This window comes from Pongo abelii, chromosome 9 (genome assembly GCF_028885655.2).
Source record: "Pongo abelii isolate AG06213 chromosome 9, NHGRI_mPonAbe1-v2.0_pri, whole genome shotgun sequence".
Classification (NCBI taxonomy): Eukaryota; Metazoa; Chordata; class Mammalia; order Primates; family Hominidae; genus Pongo; species Pongo abelii.
Genome location: NC_071994.2, coordinates 17,729,471 through 17,756,568, shown reverse-complemented (window position 1 = coordinate 17,756,568; position 27,098 = coordinate 17,729,471). Strand labels below are relative to the sequence as shown.

Genomic DNA, 27,098 nt, shown 5'->3' with positions numbered 1-27,098 from the left:
CAAACAAACATAAAGAGGTTGTTGGTTTGTTTGGTGCTGAAAGGCAGGGCATTCCTCTCTGATTGCTTCTAACCCCCAGGGCAGCATTTTGTTCTTGTTTGCATGTTTATTTACTAGTGAGTTGAACTAAAAATGACCCAGTGGTCTGCCGTCTACAGGCATGAGAAAATGCAACTGAAGACAATTTGAAAAAGTGTAGATAAGCTTACACTAGAAAAACTGTAAAGGACCTGGTGCAGTGGCTCATGCCTGTAATCTCAGCACTTTGGGAGGCTGAGGTAGGAGGATCACTTGAGCCTAGGAGTTCGAGACCAGCCTGGGCAATATATAGTGAGACCTCATCTATACAAATCTTAAAAAATTAGCCAAGCATGGTGGCACACATCTGTAGTCCCAGCTACTCAGGAAGCTGAGGTGGGAGGATTGCTTGAGAATGGAAGGGGGAGGTTGTAGTCAGCTGAGAGCTCCACTGCACTCCAGCTGGGTGACAGAGCCAGACCCTGTCTCAAAAAAGAAAAACAAAAACCTATAGGGTATTAATCGATAAACATATTAAAGTAATTTAAAGTTTGGGTGGGCTGGATATCCCACTGTTTTAGCCTAGATTTTACTTTGGATACTTTTCAGAAGTAGCTGGCACTTTAAACCTTATGTTCTATTAAACGTTCTTTCCAAGAAATACCTTGAGTGATCCCAAGGAAAACTGGACAAGTGGAATCTCTGTCTTTCAACTTTGGGATAGTGATTATACCTCTGTTAGTGCTCATCCGCCTAACAAAGCTTGGCAATCCAAGCTAGTATCCCAGGGGAGTTTAGTTTGGTTGGATGGTGGAAGACTGATTTTTTTTTTTCCATTTAGCACTGCCTACCCAAGAGACACCACTATTTACAAGTTCTTAGCTGAAAGGAAAATAAAAATGCCTAGTTTGTGAAGTGGAGGAAATCAGGAAGTCTAAAAATCCAAGAAAAATACTGCAACAGAAAAATGAAAGCTGACTTCATCTTAAAGAAACATGGCTTACAGGTAGAAAATGCCAATATCAGGCCGGGTGCTGTGGCTCACGCCTGTAATCCCAGCACTTTGGGAGGCCGAGGTGGGAGGATCATTTGAGGTCAGGAGTTCCAGACCAGTGTGGCCAACATGGTGAAACCCCATCTCTACTAAAAATACAAATATTAGCCAGGTGTGGTGGCACATGCCTGTGATCCCAGCTACTCGGGAGGCTGAGGCATGAGAATTGCTTGAACCCGGGAGGTGGAGGTTGCCATGAGCTGAGATCGCGCCACTGCACTCCAGCCTGGGTGACAGTGTGAGACTCCCTCTCAAAAAGTAAAAAATAAAATATCAATATTGTATCTTCAATAATTTACCTTTCATATGGTCTAAACAGGTTTTTGTTTTGTTTTGAGACGGAGTCTTGCTCTGTTGTCCAGGCTGGAGTGAAGCTGTGTGATCTCGGCTCACTGCAACCTCTGCCTCCCGGGTTGAAGCAATTCTCCTGCCTCAGCCTCCCGAGTAGCTGGGATTACAGGCTCCCCCGACCATGCCCGACTAATTTTTGTATTTTTAGTAGAGGGAGTTTCACTATGTTGGCCAGGCTGGTCTCGAGCTGACCAGCGTGATCCGCCTGCCTTGGCCTCCCAAAGTGCTGGGATTACAGGCATGAAACACCACGCCAAGCCAGGTCTAAAGAGTTTTAAAAATATAAAGTCGTTATAAAGAACTCTCAAGTGTGTTGCAATAAATGCTGGATTGACGCTGTTAACAAGAATAAACTAGAACTGATAATATATGCCATGTCAGAGAAGGAACTAGACTCCAGAAAACAGGAGAAGGTAGTTCTCCTTTACCTTGCTGCCTAATGCTAAAGTGTCAGAACCACAGTAAAGCCAGCAACATTTGAGACCAAACCCGAGGACAGTCCTCAGGATTTTACAGGTGAGGGGCCTCGGCTTCAGGGAAGTGGCTTGTGAAACACCTTTTGAGGGGCCATTATGTAATAGCCAGAGTTGCTTTCCAAAAAAGAAATAGCCTCGAGCTGAATGGGGAGAGAACACGGGGCATTGCTATTGGGTTCACAGCTGTCTTGGGCTAATCAGGGCAAAGTGTAGCACTATGACCTATGCAGAGTTAGCTCGCCAGGGACAGCAGCTATTCTAGAGAACCTTTTGCTTTTAGCTTTGTATTCTAGGATTGGGTGAGGTGAGGGATGCGGGCGCCCATCCCACGTGTGGCAGTGGGAAACTAATGGAATTAAGGGAGTTCACTTCCCGGCTCGCACTCCGGGGGCGGGAGGGTGCTGCCACCGCCTCAGGTCGCGCGCTCCTTAGGCTTCCCTCTCACGGTTAGCGCTACGGCTCCAAGGCTGGCGCCTGCTCTTCTTCATCTCCCTCCCCGGCCCTTGGCAGGAGCCTCGCCCTACATTGGCTCTTCAAGTCCGGGCGTCCCCTTCATGTGGGAGACACAGCCCAGACCATTCCATCACCCTGGATTCTGCCCGGACCAGCGACCTCGCCGAAGATTTCTCCAGCAAGATTGTTTTAAATAAAGTTTTTGCCATCAAAAAAAAAAAAAAAAAAAAAAAGGAGGTGGGAAGAAGAGGGAGGCCTAGTCACCAAATGGTTGGCCAATCCACCGCGAAGGGGCTGAAGCAGGAAGCAGCGATAGTCATCGGTAATTGGCTGCGCTGGAAGCCTGTCTGGACTGTACCACCTCAGTAGGAGAGGGGTTGCTGAATTCGAGAAGGTAGCTGTTTGCTTTTGAGTACTTCTAGTACACACACATAATTCTTTTCTTATTTCCGGGGGTTTTTGCTTGGATTCAGTGGGAATACAACAGGACGCAGGAGAAGGGAAGACTCTCCTGGCCATTTCCTCATTCCTGACTCCTGTGCATTAGGCCAATCCTTGTCTCTTAGTTGTCCCCGCAACCCCACGGCCTTACGTGCGCGCTCTCGTTTTCTCGCGTGCGTACGACGCTATGTTGCTGCAGCCAATCAGGCCGCGAGGTCGCCGCGGTCGCCAGGGTTCGCGCGCACGCCCCAGATCGGAGTCGGGGTGGGGGCTATGGGTGAATGGGAGAGTGAGCGGGGGTGGGCGCGGCAGCGCGAGCCGCATGAATGAGACAAACGTGCGCCGCGCGAGACGTCGCGCGAGCCCGGACCAGGGAGCCAATGGGAAAGCTGGAAGGGTTCGAGACCCGGCACTGAGGGCAACGGCCGCGCGCCGGCTCCTAGACGAGCGACGCCTGGCGGGAGCGCGCGGCAGCGGGGCGGGCGTGGAGCGTGCGGGGGCCGCGCGCTGCTTCTCTGAGGCAGGACGGCACTGCCGGGAGGCGGCGGTGACAACGACGGCGGTGGTGACGGGCACCGGGCTCGGGGGTGAGTGCGGAGGACACCGGTCCCTGCGGAACCGGAAGTGCCGGACCAGCGAGGTGGGAGGGGAGGGTGACCTCTAGGGAAGGGGGACCGACGACGGTGAGGGGGTTAAGGCCCCATTTCTCCTCTGGGCTGGGTCTTCCAACCGCGGCGGGACCCGTGGGCCCTGGAAACGGACGACGAGTAGAGGCCGGGGATCCATGACCGCCAGGGTTCGGAACGGGTTAGAGACGGCCACTCAGCTCGAGACCGCGGTCCCCGGTGCCTGGCGCCCAGCCGCCGCCCCTTCCGCCCCCGGCCCTGCGCCCTCGGGCTCTGCGGTCCCCGCAGACCGTCTCTCAACCTCGGTGGGCCTGGCCGCCGTGGATTCCTTCTTCTCGGTTTCAGCGGTCGTCAGCCTTGCCCCAACGGGTGATTCTCCTTGCCCCAGTCCCGTGGTGGGGACCGGGTGCTGTTTCCCTTTTACCGCTCTGCGGTTCGTGTCCCTCACTCCACTCTGCTGATACTTATTTTGGCTCAAGCTTCATCCTGTTACCTGTTCTCTCTCACCCGTCCGCTTCCTCCTCCTACCGCCAGCCAGCCGAATGCTCCATGCGTTTAGTACTTTGTACTTTTTAAAGTGGAGCTCGAATGCGTTTGTCAATATTTTACCTATATAAATTGCTTTTTGGGGCAGGCAGATGGAAAGTGTTTTACCCACTTGGCCAAATGAAACACTGAAATAAGAAGTAAGAAAGTTGCTAAAAGTTATGAAGGCAGTTGTAGGATCACATATACGTTGTACGCTAGACTATTTTTCTGCCTTGGATTCTTCACTTCCTGGTTAATGCCATCTTGACCAAGTGGATCTAACATTTGCATATCATCCTTCCTTCTATCTCAGTATCCCTCTGTCCTGGATCAGATATCTTCGGAATGCTCATTATCACCCATTGTATAAACTTAATGTTTACAAAATTATATTGCCATGTATTTTGCTACCTCGGTATATAATGATAACACCCACATTAAACTTCTTGGCCACCCACATTAAACTTCTTGGCTCTTTCTCCCATACCTTGACATGTGAATTATTCCATGGTACCTCCATTACTGTGCATTTAGATTTACTCTATTGTACTGTTAACACCGCTTATTTCAACAAAAAATAGTTGTGTTGTCCTTGGTACTGCTGGTGTCCACCTATTTAAGGAAATACCTGTATTAAACCTTATTAAAGCCTTCAAACCACATATCCTGTATTGTTTGTTTTACATATACATATTTCCATTTCATAGTTTACTCTGTGCCTCAATATGGCATACATATTACTTTTTTTCTTATTTTTGAGACAGAGTCTGGCTCTGTCGCCCAGGCTGGAGTGCAGTGGCTGCTATCTTGGCTCACTGCAACTTCCACCTCCCGGGTTCAAGCGATTCTCGTGTCTCAGCCTCCCTAGTCGCTGGGATTTCAGGCATGCCCCATCACGCCCTGCTCATTTGTTTGTATTTTTAGTAGAGACAGGGTTTTGGTATGTTGGCCAGGCTGGTCTCGAACTCCTGACCTCAAATGATCCGCCCGCCTCGGCCTCCCAAAGTGCTGGGATTACAGGCGTGAGCCCCCGCGCCCGGCTGGCATACATATTCTTGTATACTTTTTTGATACTAGTATGGATTCAAACTATTGACTCTGATGAACCATACTCACCCTTGTGGTTTCATCCTACTATCTGCAGCACATCCTTCTGCTAAGAATTGGTTCATCTTTATTTACACCCAATAAATTCTTAGGTTTTATGATTTCCCTTCTATTGTGTAGCCCCCAAGCATCTCAGATGCTGATCTCTTTTGTATTCCCAGTATTATACTCCCAAAATTGCATGGCCTTTCATGACTCTGTATTACTATGTCAATATTAGTCCATGTGACTTTTTTCCTGTGGAAAATATATGAAATAATATATAGTATCTAAATGATATTCTACTCTAGATAAAATTTAAGTAGTATGATTTTCCATCTTTTCTAGTCTTTGGGATTTTGAGGGAAAAGTTTGCTTTAATAGTACATATTGGCTGGGCAGGGTGTCTCACACCTGTAATCCCAGCACTTTGGGTGAGGAGGCAGATCACCTGGAGGTCAGGAGTTCGAGACCAGCCTGGGCAACATGGTGAAACCCCATCTCTACTAAAAATACAAAATTAGCTGGGCGTGGTGGTGCCCTCCTGTAATCCCAGCTGCTCGGGAGGTGAGACAGGAGAATTGCTTGAATCCGGGAGGCGGAGGTTGCAGTGAGCTGAGATCACACCATGCACTTCAGCCTGGGTGACAGAGGGAAACTGTGTTTCAAAAAAAAAAAAAAAAAAGTACATATTGTCTACAAATCAAGAATTTGCTTTTGTTAACAAAGTTACTGAGGCCTACATTCCAAATGTTAGGCTTCCATTCCTGTAGGAAACTGAGAGTTAAATAATCATTAAATCAGGGACTAGAGAGGATTTATGTTTTCTAGGACTATAACAGTTTCTTAGAATCTTTGGGCGCTCTCTGTGTTCTAATACTGCTGTTTGGCCCTCTGAAACCCTAATTTTAAAGAGAGAAATGAATCATAAGGGAAGGCACCTTTGCCTTCCATGCCATAGGTGAGAGAGGAAGTGGTACATTATAGGGCACATTTATATTTTGTTATCTGAATCTTCGGATTTTTTTTTTTTTTTTTTTTTTTTGAGACAGAGTCTTGCTCTGTTGCCCAGGCTGGAGTGCAGTGGTTCACTGCAACCTCCGCCTCCTGGGTTCAAGTGATTCTCCTGCCTCAGCCTCCTGAGTAGCTGGGACTACAGGCGCCCACCCGGCTAATTTTTGTATTTTTAGTAGAGAAGGGAATAAAACTACTTTCTTTTAAAATTCTAACTTAAAATTTTTGGCTTGCAGATTCCAAGTTATCATCTCTGGGCAGGTGGTGGATGAAAAGGTAGAAAGGGTTTGTGTCACCAGAGGGGCATGTGACCTCTTGAGTTCTGAACCTGAGGTGATTCAGTGGAATGTCCTCGGGCATTCTGTAGCCTTCAATTTTAAAGAGTGGGATAAGGGACTGCGTCACCAGATAATGTGAGTAAAGTGCTTTTAGATCACCAGATGAAAAGCATCTTATAAAATCCCAAGGTGCTGGTGTTAGTTTGTTACTGTCATCAACAGAAATAATTGTTACTTTTAATCATATTGGGGCAGGTGGGGCTCGGTTACCTTAGGCCAATATAGGAATAATAAACTGTTGAATTGGGAAAAAAGGACCAACCCTATGCTATGCTTATTCAGTTTCTCATAGAGGGCATCATGCCTTTCTCTGCAAGAACATTTCTTACCCAGCGTTCTAATGGGTGATTCCAGAAGACCAAAAATTCAGCTTCTGCCTCTTCAGGATTGTAACTAAAAAGCATAGAGGAGCAAGAGAAACACACAGAGAAAGAAAATGAGACTTGCTGTCCTAATTTTGAGGTTAATTTTTTTCTTTTTTCACTATAACAATAAACACTCTTCTTGTCCAAAGAGAAATCTTTGTTCTAGGACTGCCCTTCACTGCTGTGCCCTTGTTTGTGATTTTGATATTCTTGGTATTTGTTACTACCATCTATGTCAGGTGAGAAGGGCCCCTTACAAGAGCTAGTCCTTTGATGTCCTTTGGCCAGGTGAAGCCATGTTCTGCTTCCAATCTGAACAGAGCAAAGGATTCTCAAATCAGTTTTCCTCTGAATTCAGAGTCCTTTCTTACCTACATACATGTAAGTGAAATGGAAAACAGTCTTTCTTTCAGAAAGTACTTTTTAACAGCAGCCTGTGGAATTTTAGCCTTGGTGTCTAAGAAATACCCTGAAAGAATTCTCTGATAAAGATACTTGTTTTTCTCCAGGTGAGACACAGTAACCCGGTTGAACTCTGCATCTGGAAAGCTGAAGACTGAAGAAAGATAAGAGACATTGACTAGTCTGGAAACAGGGACATCTTTGGAACTTCGTTTTCATCCACAGTAAACTTTTGAAGTGTCATCAATTGGAATTGATTTCTTCATCTTATTCTGCCTATTGGGAAGAACATGGCTTCAAGGATTTTAAGTTTCCCTTTAGTTTTACATGAACTCTATAGGAAACAGAGCCCTTAAAGGGCTTGGGAATAACAAGAAGAGATTGAAGACAGACAAGCTTGCCCTGTTTTCCTTGCCCCTTCAAAGAAAAGGATTTACAGCTCAAACTTACAACAGCTGTTGTCCAGCTTTAGCCATCAAGAGAGAAATAAATTAAACCACCATTGCCAGACTACAAGCCCTGGTGAAGTCAGGGTGTGGGAGTGGTGGCATTGAGAAGACTACCTAAAAGAGACAAAGACTGCAGTAAACACAGCTCCTCTTTAAAGTTGGAAGGGGCCTCAGGTTCTTTCTTGGATTGAAATAGAAATAGAAACACAGGGCACACCTCTTTTAGGTGCAGCTCACATTTTATGGAACTGTAGTCGTGGAGGTACTGTAGTATCTCCTCAGAAGAATTTTTCTTTGCCCAAAGTTTTTTTGCCATACCCTGATATTCTCTCCTTCTTTTGAAGACCTGCCTCCATCCATGAGCTGTATCTTGATCTGTCTGACTGCCCATGTTTTCCGCCTGCAACCACTTGCATGTGTACAGCCTACTGTTTGTCTCCAGTTTTTAAACTGTACAAGTTGTGTTTCTTAATCTTCCCTTCTGCCTTGTTCTGGGGAGGTGGTTATTCATCATTTGGAATCACCTTTCCCCCTCCCATGTGCTTTCCTTCATTTGAGATCTTTTGACCTTTGGCTTTATTTGGGAGGGGGAAGGGTGATAAAGTTTTCTGTTTCCCTGGTTTTCTTTTGTACTCCTCTCTGTTGCTTCCCCCCTCCTCCCATTTTCTTGTCTGTTCTGCCGCTGTGTGGGCCTGGGCTATGCGGCAGGGCAGATTTCCCATCAGAGCTCCAACATGCCCGCAGAGTCTGGAAAGAGATTCAAACCCAGCAAGTATGTCCCGGTCTCTGCAGCCGCCATCTTCCTAGTGGGAGCTACGACACTCTTCTTTGCCTTTACGTGAGTTTTCTCCCATCAGGGATGTTTGGTGGGTGGATACTCCATGGGAAGTGAGGAGATACGCTTTCTCTTGAGTTTTGCAAAGCCCAGTGACTGAGAGGGCTCAGTGTCTGGTACAGGTAAATCCAAATCCCAGAGACATGTAAGAAAAATGAGATCAGGCTTGTTATCAATTTTACTTTGCTGAATCTTCTACCTACCCTTTCCTCCTTTATTTTGGAATCATAGATGTCTTCATATTTTTCTACCCAGCTCCATCATTAGATGATCCTAAACTAGGAAGGAAGTGGGAGGAAACCACCAGAGAGGCTTAAAGCAGTTTAAGCAGTCAATTCTATGAGAAAGAGAACTAGACTAGACTAAAGGCTTTTTTTTTTTTTTTTTGGAAGACAGCATCTTGCTCTGTCACTCAGGCTGGAGTGCAATGTCGCGGTCTTGGCTCACTGCAACCTCCGCCTCCCGAGTTCAAGTGATTCTCCTGCCTCAGCCTCCTTAGTAGCTAGGATTAAAAGTGCCAGCCACCACATCTGGCTAATTTTTTAATTTTCAGTAGAGATGGGGTTTCACCATATTGGCCGGGCTGGTCTCAAACTCCTGACCTCAAGTGATCCATCCACCTTGGCCTCCCAAAGTGCTGGGATTACAGGTGTGAGCCACCATGCTGGGCCGACTAAAGGCTTTTTAAATGCTAATGGCTTTTTTCCAGGATGTCTGAAGCTTAGGTGTGAGATTGTGGAAACTGAGAGTACTGGAAAATTTCAGAATTGATTTATAAGATACACCAATGAGAGAGTTTTGGCTTTTAGTGCTACCCAGATGGTTTTCTTTGTACTCTTAAGAGCAGAAGCCTGGAGAAGTGAAGGCCACTGAGAAAGGAAAGGGTAAGTTGTATTTGGGAAGAGAGTCCTAAAAGAGTCCCTTTATGTTAGTTTCTGCCGAGGGAATGTCAGTAATTTTCCCATTACTTGGTTCTGTTGGGAAAAGCAGTTGGTATGAAAAAATTTCCCATTTGGGATCTAGGATCTGCATCATTCTCACTTTGATCTTCAGACTTTGTTCATTTACTTGTTATTGGAAGAGACTGAGTGATTTAACCCTTCCCTTTTTCCTCAGGTTTTTTTTTTTTTTTTTAAGCTCTTGACCATCTGGAAGGCATCCTTGCTGTCACTTGTTTATAAATTAACATGTACCAGGCTTCTGAGCCTTATACTGTTGAGTCATTGATTTAGCGCTCTAGTTGCAGCTCTTGGAATCATCAGAGCATGCTGGATCTTCTGGGAAGTTACTTTGTCATGGTTCAGGCTCAAACCTAGTTGTGAAGTGTTATTCAGAGCAACATGAGGATGCTGGAAAGAGGAAGAAGTGAATTGAAGTGGTAGGGAATAAAAACACTTGGGCTCATTGAAGTAGAGATTGTTGGGGTGGAGGCAATTATACACAGAAGTTAAATCTGAGGTAGGAGGGAAGGAAAACTCCCCATATTTAGCTTTAGAAGCCAAAAGATATTCTGAAAAATGTGGGTCACATTGTCTAAAGAGTCAGCAAAGTAATACTGATGTATTTCTCTAGTTTTTAAAGAAGAGAAAGAATCACTATCTAAGGCATGAACACCATCCTACTTCTCACCTCCTCTGAAGCAGAGAAGTTGTAGATTTTTTGGCCCCCAGCTCTGAGCTTGAGCATACCTGCTGGAGTCTCTCAAAGATCTAGAGACAGTGCTGCTTTTCTCTGACTTAATATTTTCTTCATAATCTTTTCCTCTTGCTTAAACTCAACATGTTCAGTGTTCTGTCCTTCTTCATGCATTTACTACCAGAAAGAGGGGTGAGTCTTTGGTGTCAGAACTTGTTTTGGTTTTTGCTAATATGGCCAGTAAGTAGAATCAAAATTTTAACCAAGGGACATTTATATTATATCTTAGTATCCTGTAACAATTTTGGTTCTGGGTCAAGAGGGGTATGTGCAAGACCAGTTTGACACCCTTAGCTCTGCTCAATTGGGGAGGGTCTATTTTCCTTTAAGAGGCAAAGCCTTTGGAGAAGGAAATTGAGGGGACTAAGTGATTTCTGTCTTTCAAGCTCCCTCTTCTTGAGATAGGGCAAGCAGAATCCTTGTTTTTAATTTGCTAATCTGGAACCATTGAAGTGTTTGACTGGTTATACCAGTTTGCCTACAAAGAGTTGTCCTGACATAGGCATTTTCTCAACTGATAGTTGAAGCTGTTTAACCTACTTTCTCATTCCCTGGTGCCAGTAAAGTAGGAGCCCTCCTTATTCCATGGTCTCTTAGCTCTAGGAAAAAGGATTTTGGAGGACAATATTGACCCTATTTGGAATTATTGCCTCTCATCCAAAGTTAGAAGAACCCTAAGTCATAGCTGGAGTTCCTTCCCCCTGGTGCTAGTTTCCACAGGACCAATTTCTGGACTCCGTCTTTTCCTAAGCATCTCCCCTATTCACCTTGTGGGGGCATAAACACCTTGTTTATCTTACTCTAGCACCTAGCTTGGGTAATTCTGAAATTCTCATCTCCTCTTCTCCATCTGACTAGAGTATTTCCTCTATAAGCATATATCTGGGCTGAGGCACCACTGTTCTTAAAAACTATCCTCTCATGTATTTTACCTCTTTCGAGGTTCAGTTCCTTGGAGAATCCCCTGTTTAAAACCATACAACCTAAAAAAGAGTTCAGGGTTTCAGATGGAGAGGCAAGAGGAAAGCTCTCTGAACTAGCTCCTATGTGGGGCTGTAAATCTGTAACTACTCTATCATCCTCCTATTCTCTTCACTAGACTACAACTAGCTACATTATTAGAAGCCCCAGGTGAGAATTACTTTGGGATATAGAGGACTGTGAGTAGGAGGGAGAGTCCCTTTCAGGTAACAGACATAATTAGTGGAGGCATGTAGACTTCAACTAATTAGGAACAATTTACCTTCCTTGTTTCTTTGTTAAGCTGGGGAAAGCTATGAGCAGAAATTACTAGTTGAGTTTGCATCAAAGAAATAGTGATCTGCCCCAGAGAATCTTGAACGGAACAGTTGAGGCCTTCCTCCCGGAACCCTAATCCCTCTCATTCCCTGAATTTGTCCAGCACTAAAACTAAGGAATGGTGGGGATCCTGTCTTAATTCTTTTCTGTTTTCACTATTTGGGAGGGAGAGTGTCTGCTGAAGTAACTTCTACCTCCCAGTTAGTAACTAGACTTCATTTAGGATAACTACTTGGATGCTTATCTATCTTAGTTTAATCTTGTTTTTTGACTGGCAGAGGGGCAGTCCTAGGTAAGTGGGATAAGCACTCTTTGGGGGAGGTCAGGAGATTGATTCTGGTGAAGTCTGTTAACCTTTGTGGACCTAAGTTCTTCCTGTCTATAATGAGAACGTTGACCTACAGCAGTTTGTTTAAGCAACATGACCCTTTTTCAAATGAAATCTTATATACGAAAAAAAACAACATAAAAATTAGGGCTGCTCTGGTTCAAGTGAGGCTGGCACGTATAGGCCCAGCCCCTTGGTATTGCCTCTTTACCCTGTAGGATCCCCTGAGACCTTCTAGTGCTCCTGGTAACACATTTCGAATCACTTTGAATTGTATCTTGTTTAAAGTCTCATCAAACTGTGAATTAGTCCAGTTAAGGTCTTATTTTATCCATTTCTAAAGCTGGTAGGAGGGGGCAGGATAAGATCTCTGCTTCACGTGATTTTTTTTTTTTTGGAGATGGAGTCTTACTCTGTCGCCCAGGCTGGAGTACAGTGGCACGATCTTGGCTCGCTGCAAGCTCCGCCTCCTGGGTTCATGCTGTTCTCCTGCCTCAGCCTCCTGAGTAGCTGGGACTACAGGCGTCCGCCACCACACCCGGCTAATTTTTTATATTTTTAGTAGAGAGGGGGGTTTCACCATGTTAGCCAGGATGGTCTTGATCTCCTGGCCTCGTGATCCGCCCGCCTCGGCCTCCCAAAATGCTGGGATTACAGGCGTGAGCCACCACGCCCGGCCCCTATTTTATCCATTTCTAAAGCTGGTGGGGAGGGGGCAGGATAAGATCTCTGCTTCACGTGATTTTTTTTTTTTTTTTTTTTTTTTTTGGGATGGAGTCTTACTCTGTTGCCCAGGCCGGAGTGTGGTGGTGTGATCTCGGCTCACTGCAACCTCCACCTCCTGGGTTTAAACGATTCTCCTGCCTCAGCCTCCTGAGTAGCTGGAATTACAGGTGCCTGCCACTACGCTCAGCTAATTTTTGTATTTTTAGTAGAGATGGGGTTTCACCATAATGGCCAGGCTGGCCTCAAACTCCTGACTTCACGTGATCCACCCACCTCGGCCTCTCAAAGTGCTGGGATTACAGTCGTGAGCCACCGCACCTGCCTACTTCACATGATCTTCTAAGGGAAGGAGAAAGTCAGAGTTGTATGGAAATCCATGATGGTCTTTTCAGGCTCCCATCCATGATATAGTTTGCGGCTTTTCAGTTTCTGCCTCAGTCCTCTTCCAACCCTTTTACCCACAGGAAGTTGGCCAACCTCTGTGGAGTTCTCTCTGGTCCCCCCTCCCCCGTAACTGCAGAGGTATTAGCATCTGATTTGAGTGGGAGCAGCCTTGTGATTTAGCACATTAATGGAGCAGTGGTTGTGCCTTTTCCTTCTCACATTGTTTTCTTATCCAGGAATAAGTGCCCAGGTCCTCCGTCTCACATTCAGCTAGTTGAAAGTCTGGGTACCATAAATCAGGTGTTTTCAGAGAAACTGGGTTGCCCACCTGTAAAGGGAGAAATTGTTTTCTCATGGAATCTTGAGGAAAGCATTTCTAAATGAGGATCCCCATGGACAGGAAGTGGAACATTCATTTCAGCCTTTTCTCATCAACAAGGAACACTAGTCATATGCTCAAGCAATATGCTAGGCATGGGCGGAATGCATAGACCTATTCTTTAGGAGCTTAGTGTCTCTGTTTTAAGTGTCCTTGAATTCCTAGTATTTCAGATAGGGGAAGGTACAGCTGGAATAATTGATGATGATGATAATGATGGTGTTAGTTAATAATGTTTTCTTTTGTCTTCTGTCCATTGAATGCTCAGTATCAAGCCAGCTAGTTTAAAAAGAATTCTAGCACTTTGGGAGGCTGAGACGGGCAGATCAGGAGGTCAGGAGATCGAGACCATCCTGGCTAACACGGTGAAACCCCTTCTCTACTAAAAATACAAAAAAATTAGCCAGGCGTGGTGGCGGGCGCCTGTCGTCCCAGCTACTCGGGAGGCTGAGGCAGGAGAATGGCGTGAACCCGGGAGGCGGAGCTTGCAGTGAGCCGAGATCGTGTCACTGCACTCCAGCCTGGGCGACAGAGCGAAACTCCGTCTCAAAAAAAAAAAAAAGAATTCTAGAGGTTGGGAGCAGTGGCTCACACCTGTACTCCTAGTACTTCGGGAGGCCGAGGCGGGAGGATCGCTGAGCCCAGGAGTTCGAGACCAGCCTGGCCAACATAGTGAGACCTGTCTCTACAAAAAATAAGCAAAGTCAGCTGGTCATGGTGGCATGCACCTGTAGTCCCAGCTACTTGGGAGGGTAAGGCTGAAGGGTTGCTTGAGTCTGGGAGGCAATTTTAGTGAGCCAAGCGTGGGTGACAGAGCGAGACCCTGTCTCAAAAAAAATGAATTCTAATATCTTTTGAATGAAGATCTTTCTCCTTCATTCTCATATTTGTACTATGTAGCTGAAGTAACAAGGTTGGACAGTTTCATGTGGATTACCTAAGGCCTTGCATACAGAAGTATTAATTGAGGCAGGATTAAAATCCAATGATTCTTGACTCCTACTTTGTGTTTCTTTCTAAGAACTTAACCATTTTTTTGTAATAGGATGCATTAGGGAGTGCTCTGAAACAGGGTTTCAGGAGTGTGGATATTGGAATCCATTCTCCCAATTTTATTTATTTTTATTTTTTATTTTATTTTATATGTGTATTTTGAGACGGAGTTTGGCTCTTACGCCCAGGCTGGTGTGAAGTGGCGCGATCTTGGCTCACTGCAACCTCTGCCCCCCGGGTTCAAGTGATTCTCTTGCCTCAGCCTCCCGAGTAGCTGGGATTACTGGTGCCCACCACCACGCCCGGATAATTTTTGTATTTTTAGTAGAGACGGGGTTTCACCGTGTTGGCCAGGCTGGACTCGAACTCCTGACCTCAGGTGATCCACTTACCTTGGTATCCCAAAGTGCTAGGGTTACAGGCGTGAGCCACCATACCTGGCCCCACTCTCGCAATTTTATTTGGCCTTGAAAACAAGAGTGCTGAATGGATGGGCAGAAGAACCCGTTCTACCTGAGATGGTATAGGTCTGGTAGTCCTGTCAATGAGTCAGCCAGCCTTCTGGGCTGTGGCCACTCCCTAGGCTTTTAGAGCTTTATGATTATTGCCATAGTCTAAGGACGAGCCCCAACAACTCCTGTTCTGAGCTCTGGCCTCATCTTTCATCAAAGGCAACAGATTCAGACAGGCCACTTGGAGTGGTCACCTAGGAATCTGGCAAAGTACCATAGCAACAGAAAGCCTCTCCTTAAATCAAGCAGAATTTGGGATATGGCAAGAACAGGCTCTGCTCACACATGCCTCTCCTTGGTGGGGTGTTCCCTTATAGTGCTGATTGGAAGCAATGGTTCTGTGAATCTAGGAGCAAATATTGTCCATGAAGTTGTTATTTGCATCATTTCTAGATTCTGGCACTGTGGGGGCAGACTTTATTTTGGCAACAGATACTGGAATTCCATTCCAGGATTACACACTTTATCTGGACCAAGTTGATATCCAGAAGGTTGTAGGGTAAAGTTCATCATCCAGGGGTAGGTTGGCAGGATCCCCAAGAAATTGAGTTGCTTTGCTTAAAAATGAAACTGGCTGGGCATGGTGGCTCATGTCTGTAATCCCAGCACTTTGGGAGGCTGAGGTGGGCAAATCGCTTTGAGCTCAGAAGTTGAGTGCAGCCTGGGCAACATGGTGAAACCCTGTCTCTACAAAAAATTAGCTGGGCGTGGTGGTGTGCATCTGTAGTCCCAGCTACCCAGGAGGCTGGGGTGGGAGGATCACTTGAGCTCAGGAGTTTGAGGCTGCAGCGAGCTGTGATCTTGCCACTACACTCCAGCCTGGGCAAGAGAGCGAGACCCTGTCTCAAAAAACAAAACTGAAGAAAGAGTCGAGTCAGAAAGATTGACATGGGCCTGCAAGAGGTTTCATATCTTGTTCTTATTCTCATTACTTTCTCTCAGAGATGGAAACTGAGGTGAATATTTCTTTCATAAGCTCAAGAGGCCACAGTGGCCAGTTGTAGGAATGAGACTTTTAAATCATGGGCACCTCAGTGTTCTAAGGATTTAATTTCTTTTTCCCTTCTAATTATCTTCCCAGGCTGTAGGAGTCAAGTGAGTCACCCTTTCTCTTCTTCCCCAGGCAGAAATTGAAGTGACAACTTAGTGCTAGGGAGGGGCTCTGACCTGGATGACTGGTTTTCAGTTTCTCTCCCTCCTTCTTAAGGAACCTAGGAGGTCAGGCTTTGGGGTGAGGTGGTGCAGGAACTCTTCTTTTTGCTTATATTCCACTCCAAACCCTGCCAATGCATGGAGACATCTTTTCTGAACCAAAGAACTCATAGAGGAAGAAGCTTCCATGGGGGGCTTTCTTTGAGGATAGTATAGAACTATGACTGAAGGTCTGTTTAGTCCCTAAAATTGACGCCCTCGCTCCAGCTTCATTATTTTGTCTTCTAATTGTGTACTGACGTATCAAGAGAACCAAACAGCTAATTGATATTTACTATCTAAAAAGCCTGGCATATAATAAATACTAAAAACTTTTCAAAATGAATGGCTGAATGGAATTTGAATAAATAGATGGTGGTAGTAAAGATTTGTGAGATGCTTTGTGACAGTTTTGTCTCTTATCTTGATTTGCTTGCATCTTGTGAAGGAACTGAATTCCTCCAAACTTCTCTGAGTCAGTCTCAGGGCTGTGCTTTTTGTTTTGGTGGGTGCAGATATCTTTTCTTCACAGAATGCTGGACTGCTGTGGTTTAATTCTCTGGAATCATATGCTGTCTTGTTCTGTCCTCTTCTTCCTTTCCTTCAGTGAGTTCTTCCTTTCCTTTGACTGGTCCAGATAAAGGGGACAAGGACAGATGCTGTCCTCATTCTGGAGATTAAGTTCTCAGCCACAAAGTAGATTAGAGTATTTATTCACTGTCTTGGTAGTGGGAAGTTCTCCCTGAGCTGAGACAAGAGTGTTTGATACTACTGACAAAACAAGCAGCACATCAGGTTCTTCCAAAACTTCCAGCTCCCAAAACTTCCAGCTCAGCAGAGAAAGGAAGAGCTCTTGAAGCATTCCTACGTAGATTCAAATCCTTAAAGAAACTGAGTTTAGTTCTGGACTAGAGAATTGTTTTTTTGGTCAAGAAAAGTTACCTTAAAGCATGTCTCTTGAGTTGACTGCTGTGGAATACTGTGTATGTTTGGGTAGTTTCTTTTTCCTACAAAATTGAGGACTTCTTTGGTCTGATAGTCTCTATCCTCCCCCATTCCTGCTTCATTTTTAGACATCAAAGGGTTTACTTCTGTGTCTTGATATCCATTCTCATCTGTGTGTTTTAAAAGAATTTCCCAACCTTAAGAACTGGCCTCTAGTTGAGTAAACTCTCGGGCATATCCAATGCAATGAAGAAACTTTAGGCACTTGAGTGGTTCAGTCCCCTGGCAAGGGGGAGGGGGGGCTAGAAAGGTAGGTGGTATCCCATGCTTTGGGCCAGTGTGCAGGTCAGTGGGACATGGCTGGGATCCAGAAACCTCAGGCTGCTCCAGAGAAGGGAGTGTAGCTGGTATCAGTTACATAGTCAGTACCTGGTTCTCATGTCTGGTTAGAAAGGAGATAAGGACAGATCTGAAAACATGTGGCAAGATCCACAGGGTAAGAATGAATCTGAAGCACAAAGACCTTAGTGCAAGGGGTTAAGATGGGAGAGATTCTGAGTCTTGTACTTTTATCTAAAGTGAGCAGTTTCCATAGGAAACTAGACTCACTTGGTGGGAAAGATAAAGATAATTTGGGATGGCAAAGGTAAACCACACAAGATTTATCTATAGGTAGGGGGCTAAGTCTTTACAGATTTTTGTATGTATGGTTCGTGTCCAAAATATTAGAGGCAACCCCTCATTTTCTTTATTGTCTGTGCAGGTGTCCAGGACTAAGCCTGTATGTGTCACCTGCAGTGCCCATCTACAATGCAATTATGTTTCTCTTTGTGTTGGCCAACTTCAGCATGGCCACCTTCATGGACCCAGGGATTTTCCCTCGAGGTAAGATCTGCTTCTCTCTTAGAAGCACCTCATACTGCCTTTGAAAAATAATGATTTGGCCATACGCGGTTGATCTTGGGCCTTAAGAGTCCTGGGATTTTTGGATATGAAAAATAATGATTTGGGCATATGCAGTTGATCTTGGGCCTTAAAGTCCGGGGATTTTGGGATACTTTTATCATTTTCTGATGATGAAAATCAGGTCAGGGTCTTCAGGAATATATGTCATAACTTCTAGTCCTATGATTCACTTTGGGTCAAATCTTTGAGTTTTAGTTATTTGTTCAGCAGAAATTTATTTAAAGCATACGGGTTGGATGCTATTTTTACGTACAGTAATACCCATAGTGAATTAAGACAGTTATAACAGTGTGATGCAGACTATAATGGAGGCAAGAGCAAGGTTCTGTGAGAATACAAAAAATTGAGAACAAAGAAATATGAGAACATATTTTGCCCAAATAAATTGGGGAAATGCTGCTGAAAATAGGTGGGAAAGACTTTACCAAGTAGAATATAGGAGGGAAGGGCATTTTTAGGCAGAGGAAACAGCACATGCAGAAGCTCGTAGCCATGAAATGGCAGACTTAGTGGGGCTAGAGGATGTTATGCATGGTGTGACCAGAGGGATGGGAGGTAAACCCAGAGCCAAATTGTCAAGGACTTTATATACTAAGTTAAATAGATCATACATTTTCCTTTGGATAGGAAGAGGTCTTTAATTGGAGGACTTAAGATCAGAATTCCTTTTAGAAAAATAATTCTTGTAAGAAGTACAGCTACCTTTTGGGAGGCTGTGGAAATAAACCAGATGAGAACTTGAATTCAAGGCTGGATTTACAGATTTTTTAGTAGTAGACTCAACAATTTTTCATGACTTTTCATGATTTTATTGGGCAAGAGAGAGAGTGGAGGAATTAGCTAGAGTAGTTTCAAAGTTCATAACTGGGAGATAAGTTGGATACTGATTTTTCTAAACCTGAATATGAGATACAAGAATGTCAAACGGGTTTGGAGGGAAGACAGAGAATAAATACTCTTAGACATGTTGAATTTGATATACTTGAATCAGCCAGGTAGAGTTACCCAGTGGGCAATTGAATAGTCAGTGTTGAAGACCTTGATTTAATAATCTTCATCCATGTGGTATTTGAAACAACAGGAGTAAGACTGTCCAGAGAAAATACTGTGAGATTATGAAAGAACTGAGGTTAGACCTGATCAGCACTGACATTTTTGTAACGATCAGAGGAGGAAGAGCCATTGAAGAAGGATTGAGTAAGAAGAGTTAGTAGGAGGAGAAATAGAACAAAGTGGGAACTAAGGAAAATTCATCAAGTAGCCGATGGTTGGCAGTATTAGAAATTAGAGAGCTCCAATAGTATGGAAACTCAAATTTCCCATTTTTTTGGTAACTAAGAAATAATTTTTTTTTTTTTTTTGAGACAGGGTCTCACTCTGTTGCCCAGGCTGGAGTGCAGTGGCGCAATCATGGCTCACTACAGCCTTGACCCCCCTGGGCTCAGGTGATCTCCCACCTCAGCCTCCAGAATTGCTGGGACTACAGGCGCAGGCCGCCACACCCAGCTAATTTTTCTATACCTATTCTTGGTAGAGATGGGGTTTCCGTATTGGCCAGGCTGGTATCGAACTCCTGACCTTGTGATTCGCCTGCCTCAGCTTCCCAATGTGCTGGGATTATAGGCGTGAGCCACCGCGCCTGGCCCAAAATTACTCTTTTAAGAAGCAAGCTGGCTGGGCACAGTGGTTCATGCCTGTAATCCCAGCACTTTGGGAGGCTGAGGTGGGCAGATCACCCGAGGTCGGGAGTTTGAGACCAGCCTGACCAACATGGAGAAAACCCATCTCTACTAAAAATACAAAAAATTAGCCGGGCGTGGTGGCGCATGCCTGTAATCCCAGCTACTCAGGAGGCTGAGGCAGGAGAATTGCTTGATATCTTACGGGAGAAGGAGAGAGTTTTCTAGGATACAGATTTTAGCTTGTTTATAGCGTGAGGAGATGGAACCAGAGGAGAGGGAAGCTGAAGTTGAAGAAAGGTGATAATTGAAATTGGACTTTTAGAGGAAGGAGATGCTTTCCAGTACATATCTGAAGGTTATGCTTGCAGAAGAAGTAGGCTCTTTCTGGAATAGGAGGGGAGAGAACCATCAACAGTGGACTAAAAGGTAGAAAGAAAATAAGTTGACAAAGATTGTCACTGATGCATGTAGTTTTCCTCTCAAATGTGAGGTTATTTTGCAAGATTGAGACAAGTAGTTTCGGGCTAGCAACTCTGGTGAGATGAAGTTTTTCTGAAATTCACTGTAGGCTTGGTGTGGTGGCTCACATCTTAATCCCAGCACTTTGGGAGGCCAAGGTGGGCAGATCACCTGAGGTCAGGAGTTCAAGACCAGCCTGGCCAACATGGTAAAACCCTGTCTTTACTGAAAAATACAAAAATTAGCCCGACATGGTGGTGGGTGCCTGTGATCCCAGCTACTTGGGAGGCTGAGGCAGGAGAATCACTTGAGCCGGGGAGGCAGAGGTTGCAGTGAGCCGAGATTGTGCCATTGCACTCCAGCCTGGGCAACAGCAAGACTCTGTCTCAAAAAGAAAGAAAAAAAGAACTTCATTGTGCTCCCAAAGCCTACATCATTGTGCTTCATTTGTGACTTCCCTTCAAAGATTGGGTGAGGGAAAAGAACTTTGTGTCCCTAAAGCCAAGGAAGGCTATTTTAATGAGCCTTTAATGTTCATTCATCAAATATTTATTGATGTAATATGGAAGGCACTATGATGGTCATTTGGGGTGATGTTTTTAAGAAGGTCATTGCTGGCCAGGCTTGTTGGCTTACGCCTGTAATCCCAGCACTTTGGGAGGCCAGGGCGGATCACTTGAGGTCAGGAGTTCGAGACCAGCCTGGCCAACATGGCGAAACCCCATCTCTACTAAAAATATAAAAATTAGCCAGGCATGGTGGTGCACATGCCTATAACCCCAGCTCCTTGGAAGGCTGAGACAGGAGAATTTGCTTGAACCTGGGAGGTGGAGGTTGCGATGAGCCGAGATTGCCCCATTGCACTCCAGCCTGGGCGACAAGAGCAAAACTCCCATCTGAAGAAAAGTAAATAAAAAATAAAAAGGTAATTCCTTTCAAATAGCTCAGATTAGAAAGGAAGATAGGAAGACACCTCTATAAACAAATACACTGTGGGCCGGGTGCGGTGACTCACGCCTGTAGTCCCAGCTCTTTGGGAGGCCCAAGTGAGTGGATCACCTGAGGTCGGGAGTTCGAGACAAGCCTGACCAACATGGAGAAACCCTGTCTCTACTAAAAATACAAAATTAGCCGGGCGTGGTGGCACATGCCTGTAATCCCAGCTACTTGGGAGGCTGAGGCAGGAGAATCGCTTGAACCTGGGAGGCGGAGGTTACTGTGAGCTGAGATTGCGCCACTGCACTCCAGCGACAGTGCGAGACTACGTCTCAGAACAAACAAACAAAAACCAAATACATTGTGTAAGAGTAATCAAAGAGATCACTTCTGGTAGATGATGATGTAGAAGGATTAGACATTTCAAAATAAGGAGCATTTCAACTGGGCATGCTGGCGCCCACCTGCAGTTCCAGCTACTTGGGAGGCTGAGGTTGGAGGATCAATTGAGCCTAGGAGTTCAGGGCTGCAGTGAGCTGTGGTCACAGCACAGCAGTCCAGCCTGGGTAATAAAGCAAGACTCTCTTAAAAGAAAAATAGCATTTGAATTTTTTCCCTTTAAAAGAAAAAAATCTTTTTTTTGAGACAGAGTCTCATTCTCTGTTGCCCAGGCTGGAGTGCAGTGGCGCCATCTCGGCTCACTGCAACCTCTGCCTTTCGGGTTCAAGCAATTATTCTATCTCAGCCTCCCGAGTCGCTGGAATTACAGGAGCGTGCCACATGCCTGGCTAATTTTTGTATTTTTAGTAGAGATGGGGTCTCACCATATTGGCCAAGCTACTGTGGAACTCCTGACCTCAAATGATCCACCTGCCTCGGCCTCCCAAAGTGCTGGGATTACAGGCATGAGCCACTGTGCCTGACCAAAAGAAAAAATCTTTTATTTAAAGATTTTAATAAGCAGTGCACATTCATTATGTACGAAGTATAAAAAAGGCAAAACATTACCTATAATTTCACAGACCAGAGCTAACTACTGTTATATTGTGGTATATATCCTTGCAGTATTTTGAAGACTTAAAAAATATATATGTATATTTATGTATACCATGTATCTGCAGTATATATTTGTGTGTGTGGTTTTTTTTTTTTTTTTTTTTTTTTTTTTCAGACAGTGTCTTACTCTGTCACCCAGGCTGGAGTGCAGTGGCATAATCTTGGCTTACTGCAATCTTTGCCTCCCAGATTCAAGCCATTCTCCTGCCTCAGCCTCCCAAGTAGCTGGGATTACAGGCGTGTGCCGCCACCCCTGGTTAATTTTTGTATTTTTTGTAGAGATGAGGTTTCGCCATTTTGGCCAGGCTGGTCTTGAACTCCTGGCCTCAAGTGATCTGCCCTCCTTGGCCTCCCAAAGTGCTGAGATTACAGGCATGAGCCACTGTATCCGGCCGTACAGTTCTTTACCTAGCATTTCTTGTGATGTAAATATGAAAAAATGCTAGGTAAAGAAATCAGTAAAATTTGAAAACTTATTTTTAATTCCACACTATCATTTATTTAATTTTTCCTTCCCACATTTTTTTTTTTCCTAGGTTAATAATAAAAATTGCTCTGGGTGCGGTGGCCCATGCCTGTAATCCTAGCACTTTGGGAAGCTGAGGCGGGTGGATTGCCTGAGCTTAGGAGTTTGAGACCAGCCTGGGGAACACGGTAAAACCCCATCTCTACTAAAAATACAAAAAATTAGCCACCGAAGTGGCATGCGCCTGTAATCCCAGCTACTTGGGAGGCTGAGACAGAAGTATCACTTGAACCCGGGAGGCGGAGGTTGCAGTGAGCCAAGATCAGGCCCTTGCACTCCAGCTTGGGCAACAGAGCAAGACTCTGTCTCAAGAAAAAAAAAAAATTGCTAACTGTATATGAGAAGGCAAATAATGTCTTTTAAGTTTTGAAATGGGATGGTGGGTTTCTGATAGCTGAAAATTGAGAGAAAGGGCATTTATGCCTGTGCAACAAATAATACTGAAATATGTATATGTAGAGAAAATTCATAGAGTAGGGGAAGACATTTTGGGAAGGGATTTTTTTTTTTTTTTTTTTTTGTAAGATGAAGATGAAGTCTTGCTGTTGTTGCCCAGGCTTGAGTGCAGTGGCGTGATCTCAGCTCACTGCAACCTCCGCTTCCCAGGTTCAAGCGATTATCTTGCCTCAGCCTCCTGAGTAGCTGGGACTACAGGTGCACGCCACCACACCAGGCTAATTTTTGTATTTTTAGTAGAGACGAGGTTTCACCATGTTGGCTGTGCTGGTTTTGAACTCCTGAGCTCAGGCAATCCGCCCTTCTCGGCCTCCCAAAGTGTTGGGATTACAGGCATGAGCCACCATGGGTGGCTGGGCAAAGGATTCGTGCCTGGAAAAAAAGGTTGATGTTAGTTCCTCTCTTGGATTGCTATAGTTCACTCATATAAATGTAGATACTGAACTCTTATGCAAAATCATTATGTATGTGCTTTGATATGTAAACTGTTTCTTTAAAATATATTCATATACTTAAACCAAATAACACCAGCAGATGCATACAAGAGCTACCTCTTGAGTCATTTTATCTCGAACCTCACTTCCCAATGCAGAATAAATTGCTTCCTCATCCGTGTTCCCATAGTGTTGTATAAAGACCTGACCTCACAGTCTTATAGTTCCTAGTTCCTAGTCTCACTCATTAGACTGTGAATTCCTCAAAGGCAGAAGCTATATTTTAAACATCATTGGATCCCTAGCACTTACTACAGTTCTGGCATAGTTGTTTTTAATTGACTTTTCCTCTCTACAGCTGAGGAGGATGAGGACAAGGAAGATGATTTCCGAGCTCCCCTTTACAAAACAGTGGAGATCAAGGGCATCCAGGTGCGCATGAAATGGTGTGCCACCTGCCGCTTCTACCGTCCCCCTCGATGTTCCCACTGCAGTGTCTGTGACAACTGTGTGGAGGTAAGCACCCTGGGTGGGGTAAGACTTCATGCTTAACCTTCATTGTCTTCATCCTAACCATATAATAGATTCTTAGCTTTGGATGTGGTATAGTCCTGTCTAACTACGTTGGCCACATGGTCCAGCTCTGTCAAGTGGTGTTAATAATGACATAGCATGAGAGGCAGAGCATAAATATTATTGCAGGAGGGAAGCTTTAACTCAATATGGGCATAGGCTTTCTTTTTTATTTATTTTTACTTTTTGTGGTGATGAGGTCTCACTGTGTTGCTTGGACTGTCTCAAATTCCTGGCTTCAAGTGATCCTCATGCCCTGGCCTCCCAGAGTGCTGAGTGCTGGGATTACAGGCATGAGCCATTGCACCAGCAGGGTGTAGGCTTTCTTGACACCAAGATTTATAGTTCTAGCCTTCTATCTATTGGCTCATTTTTGGTTATTTATCCTGGCTTTGCATTTTCTCTTCCAGAAAATCATGCTGTTGTGTTTCAATTTGTTGTAGTTCTTTTCCTGCCTGTCCTTCTGCATCCCTTGTCCTTTTTCCATTCCATTTTCACTTAGCTATAAGCAGTTACCTGCCAAATCCTCCATACAATCCTCTTTTCTCATGAATCTTGATGTTTCTGCAAAACCTCTGACATTCGTCACTTTTAGAGTTCCTTGGTCACGTAGGATAAATGTTGAGAGCCGGCCTTGGTCTTTTTATGTATTGATTTATTTATTTGTCGAGATGGAGTCTCGCTCTGTCGCCCAGGCTGGAGTGCAATGGCGCAATCTTGGCTCACTGCATCCTCCGCCTCCCGGGTTCAACCGATTCTCCTGCCTCAGCCTTCTGAGTAGCTGGGATTATAGGCGTGTGCTACCACGCCTGGCTAATTTTTGTGTTTTCAGTAGAGATGGGGTTTCACCATGTTGGTCAGGCTGGTCTCGAACTCCTGACCTCGTGATCTACCTGCCTTGGCCTCTCAGAGTGCTGAGATTACAGGCGTGAGCCACCGCGCCTGGCCAATTTTTTTTTTTTTTTTTTTTTTAGAGATGGGGTCTTGCTATGTTGCCCAGTACAGTGGCTATTCACAGGCAGTCATCATAGTTCATTACAGCCTTGAACTCCTGGGCTCAAGCCCCAGCCTCCCAGGTAGCTGGGACTACAAGTGTGCACCACTACGCCTGGTTTGGCCTTGGCCTTTGACTAACCTCTGGAAGGTCTCCCTTGCAGATTTATAGAGCAAAATAAACTGGATTTAATTTTGAACTAATCGGTGACCATGATCATAAATTACTAAAACCAAAACTTAGCTGCCATTTGTTTCTCTTCTTGACAGAAGTAATTTAATGCTGTGGTCCAGGGATGCCTCTCATCTGTCTCTCTTTGTCCCTAGGAATTTGATCATCACTGCCCCTGGGTGAACAACTGTATTGGTCGCCGGAACTACCGTTATTTCTTCCTTTTCCTCCTTTCCCTGACAGCCCACATTATGGGTGTGTTTGGCTTTGGCCTCCTTTATGTCCTCTACCACATAGAGGAACTCTCAGGGGTCCGCACGGCTGTCACGTATCCTTCAAGGCCTTTTAGATTGTGGGATTGGAAGGGGGAGGAATGAGGGCTAAAGGGAAAATGGCTGCAGTAGGGGCCAGGGAAAGTGAGGTCATGTTGCTCTGTTCTCCTTGATTGTTTGGCATCAGAATGGCAGTAATGTGTGTGGCTGGCTTATTCTTCATCCCTGTAGCTGGTCTCACGGGATTTCACGTGGTGCTGGTGGCCAGGGGACGCACAACCAATGAACAGGTATGGAGAGAAGTGACGAGAGACCCCTGAAGAGCAGGTCATGTCTCTAGCCTTCTGATTGGTGTGCAGTGTAGTGCTTCCACAAAGAGATGCTTAATGAATACTTTTCATGATTATGTAGAGATTAATGGTAGAGAGTGAGGTAGTCCTAGTTCCTCATGTAAGTGTAGAGGCCATGTAAGAATAGAGGCCATTTCTCACATATACACCATGGAATACTATGCAGCCGTAAAAAAGGATGAGTTCTTGTCCTTTGTAGGGATATGGATGAATCTGGAAACCATCATTCTGAGCAAACTGTCACAAGGACAGAAAACCAAACACCGCGTGTTCTCACTCATAGGTGGGAATTGAACAATGAGAACACTTGGTCACGGGGTGGGGAACATAACACCCTGGGGCCTGTTGTGGGGCAGGGGGAGGGGGAGGGATAGCATTAGGAGATATACCTAATGTAAGTGACGAGTTAATGGGTGCAGCACACCAACATGGCACACGTATACATATGTAACAAACCTGCATGTTGTGCATATGTACCCTAGAGCTGAAAGTATAATAATAATAAAGATACTCTCAAAGAGATGCTAAGACAATAGAGATAAAGGCTGAATTTTGCCCTAAAATATCTTTTTTTTTGAGACAGAGTCTTGATCTGTCACCCAGGCTGGCATCCAGTGGCGTGATCTTGGCTCACTGCAACCTCTGCCTCCTGGGTTCAAGCGATTCTCCTGCCTCAGGCTCCCAAGTAGCTGAGATTACAGATGTGCATCACCATGCCCAACTAATTTTTGTATTTTTAGTAGAGACAGGGTTTCACCATGTTGGCCAGGCTGGTCTCGAACTCCCGACCTCAGGTGATCCATCCACCTCAGCCTCCCAAAGTGCTAAAATATCTTTTATTTATTTATTTTATTTTTATTTATTTATTTATTGTAATTTTAGTAGAGATGGGGTTTCACCATGTTAGCCAGGATGGTGTTGATCTCCTGACCTCGTGATCCACCCACCTCGGCCTCCTAAAGTGCAGGGATTACAGGCGTGAGCTACCCCGCCCGGCCTAAAATATATTTTATAACAAAATAATGTCTATCTCCAAAGAAGGTCTTGGATGGTTTGGTATCATCACCTGAAATATCAATTGAGAGATCCAAACCAAACTGAAACTAGACAATATAGCATGAAGAATAAGATGATAGTTTTTTAAACAATACTCACCATAGAACTTGGTATCCAAATAATAGTATTCTTTCTTTAGTTTGTCAAAAATTATATTAATAGATTTTTAAAGTGTAGCAAGACATATATGTATATGTATATATATGTTCATATGCATATAAATATTTAAGATCTTCCTGAAAAAAAAAAAAAAGAATAGAGGCCATTTCTTAGTTAACA

General features: G+C 44.7%; 1 protein-coding gene across 4 annotated transcripts in view; it reads left to right on the top strand.

The window, feature by feature from the left end:
• Window positions 1–3,075: 3,075 nt before the first annotated feature.
• Window positions 3,076–27,098, top strand: part of ZDHHC5 (zinc finger DHHC-type palmitoyltransferase 5) — a 33,350-nt gene continuing 9,327 nt past the window's right edge. The window contains exons 1-7 of one of the 4 annotated variants that reach the window (XM_054523783.2): window positions 3,076–3,380; window positions 6,668–6,847; window positions 7,260–8,439; window positions 17,652–17,773; window positions 23,762–23,919; window positions 25,297–25,469; window positions 25,601–25,703. In XM_054523783.2, the coding sequence (XP_054379758.1) occupies window positions 8,336–8,439; window positions 17,652–17,773; window positions 23,762–23,919; window positions 25,297–25,469; window positions 25,601–25,703 (660 nt within the window). In that variant the 5' untranslated portion in view covers window positions 3,076–3,380; window positions 6,668–6,847; window positions 7,260–8,335. 4 annotated transcript variants of the gene reach the window in all.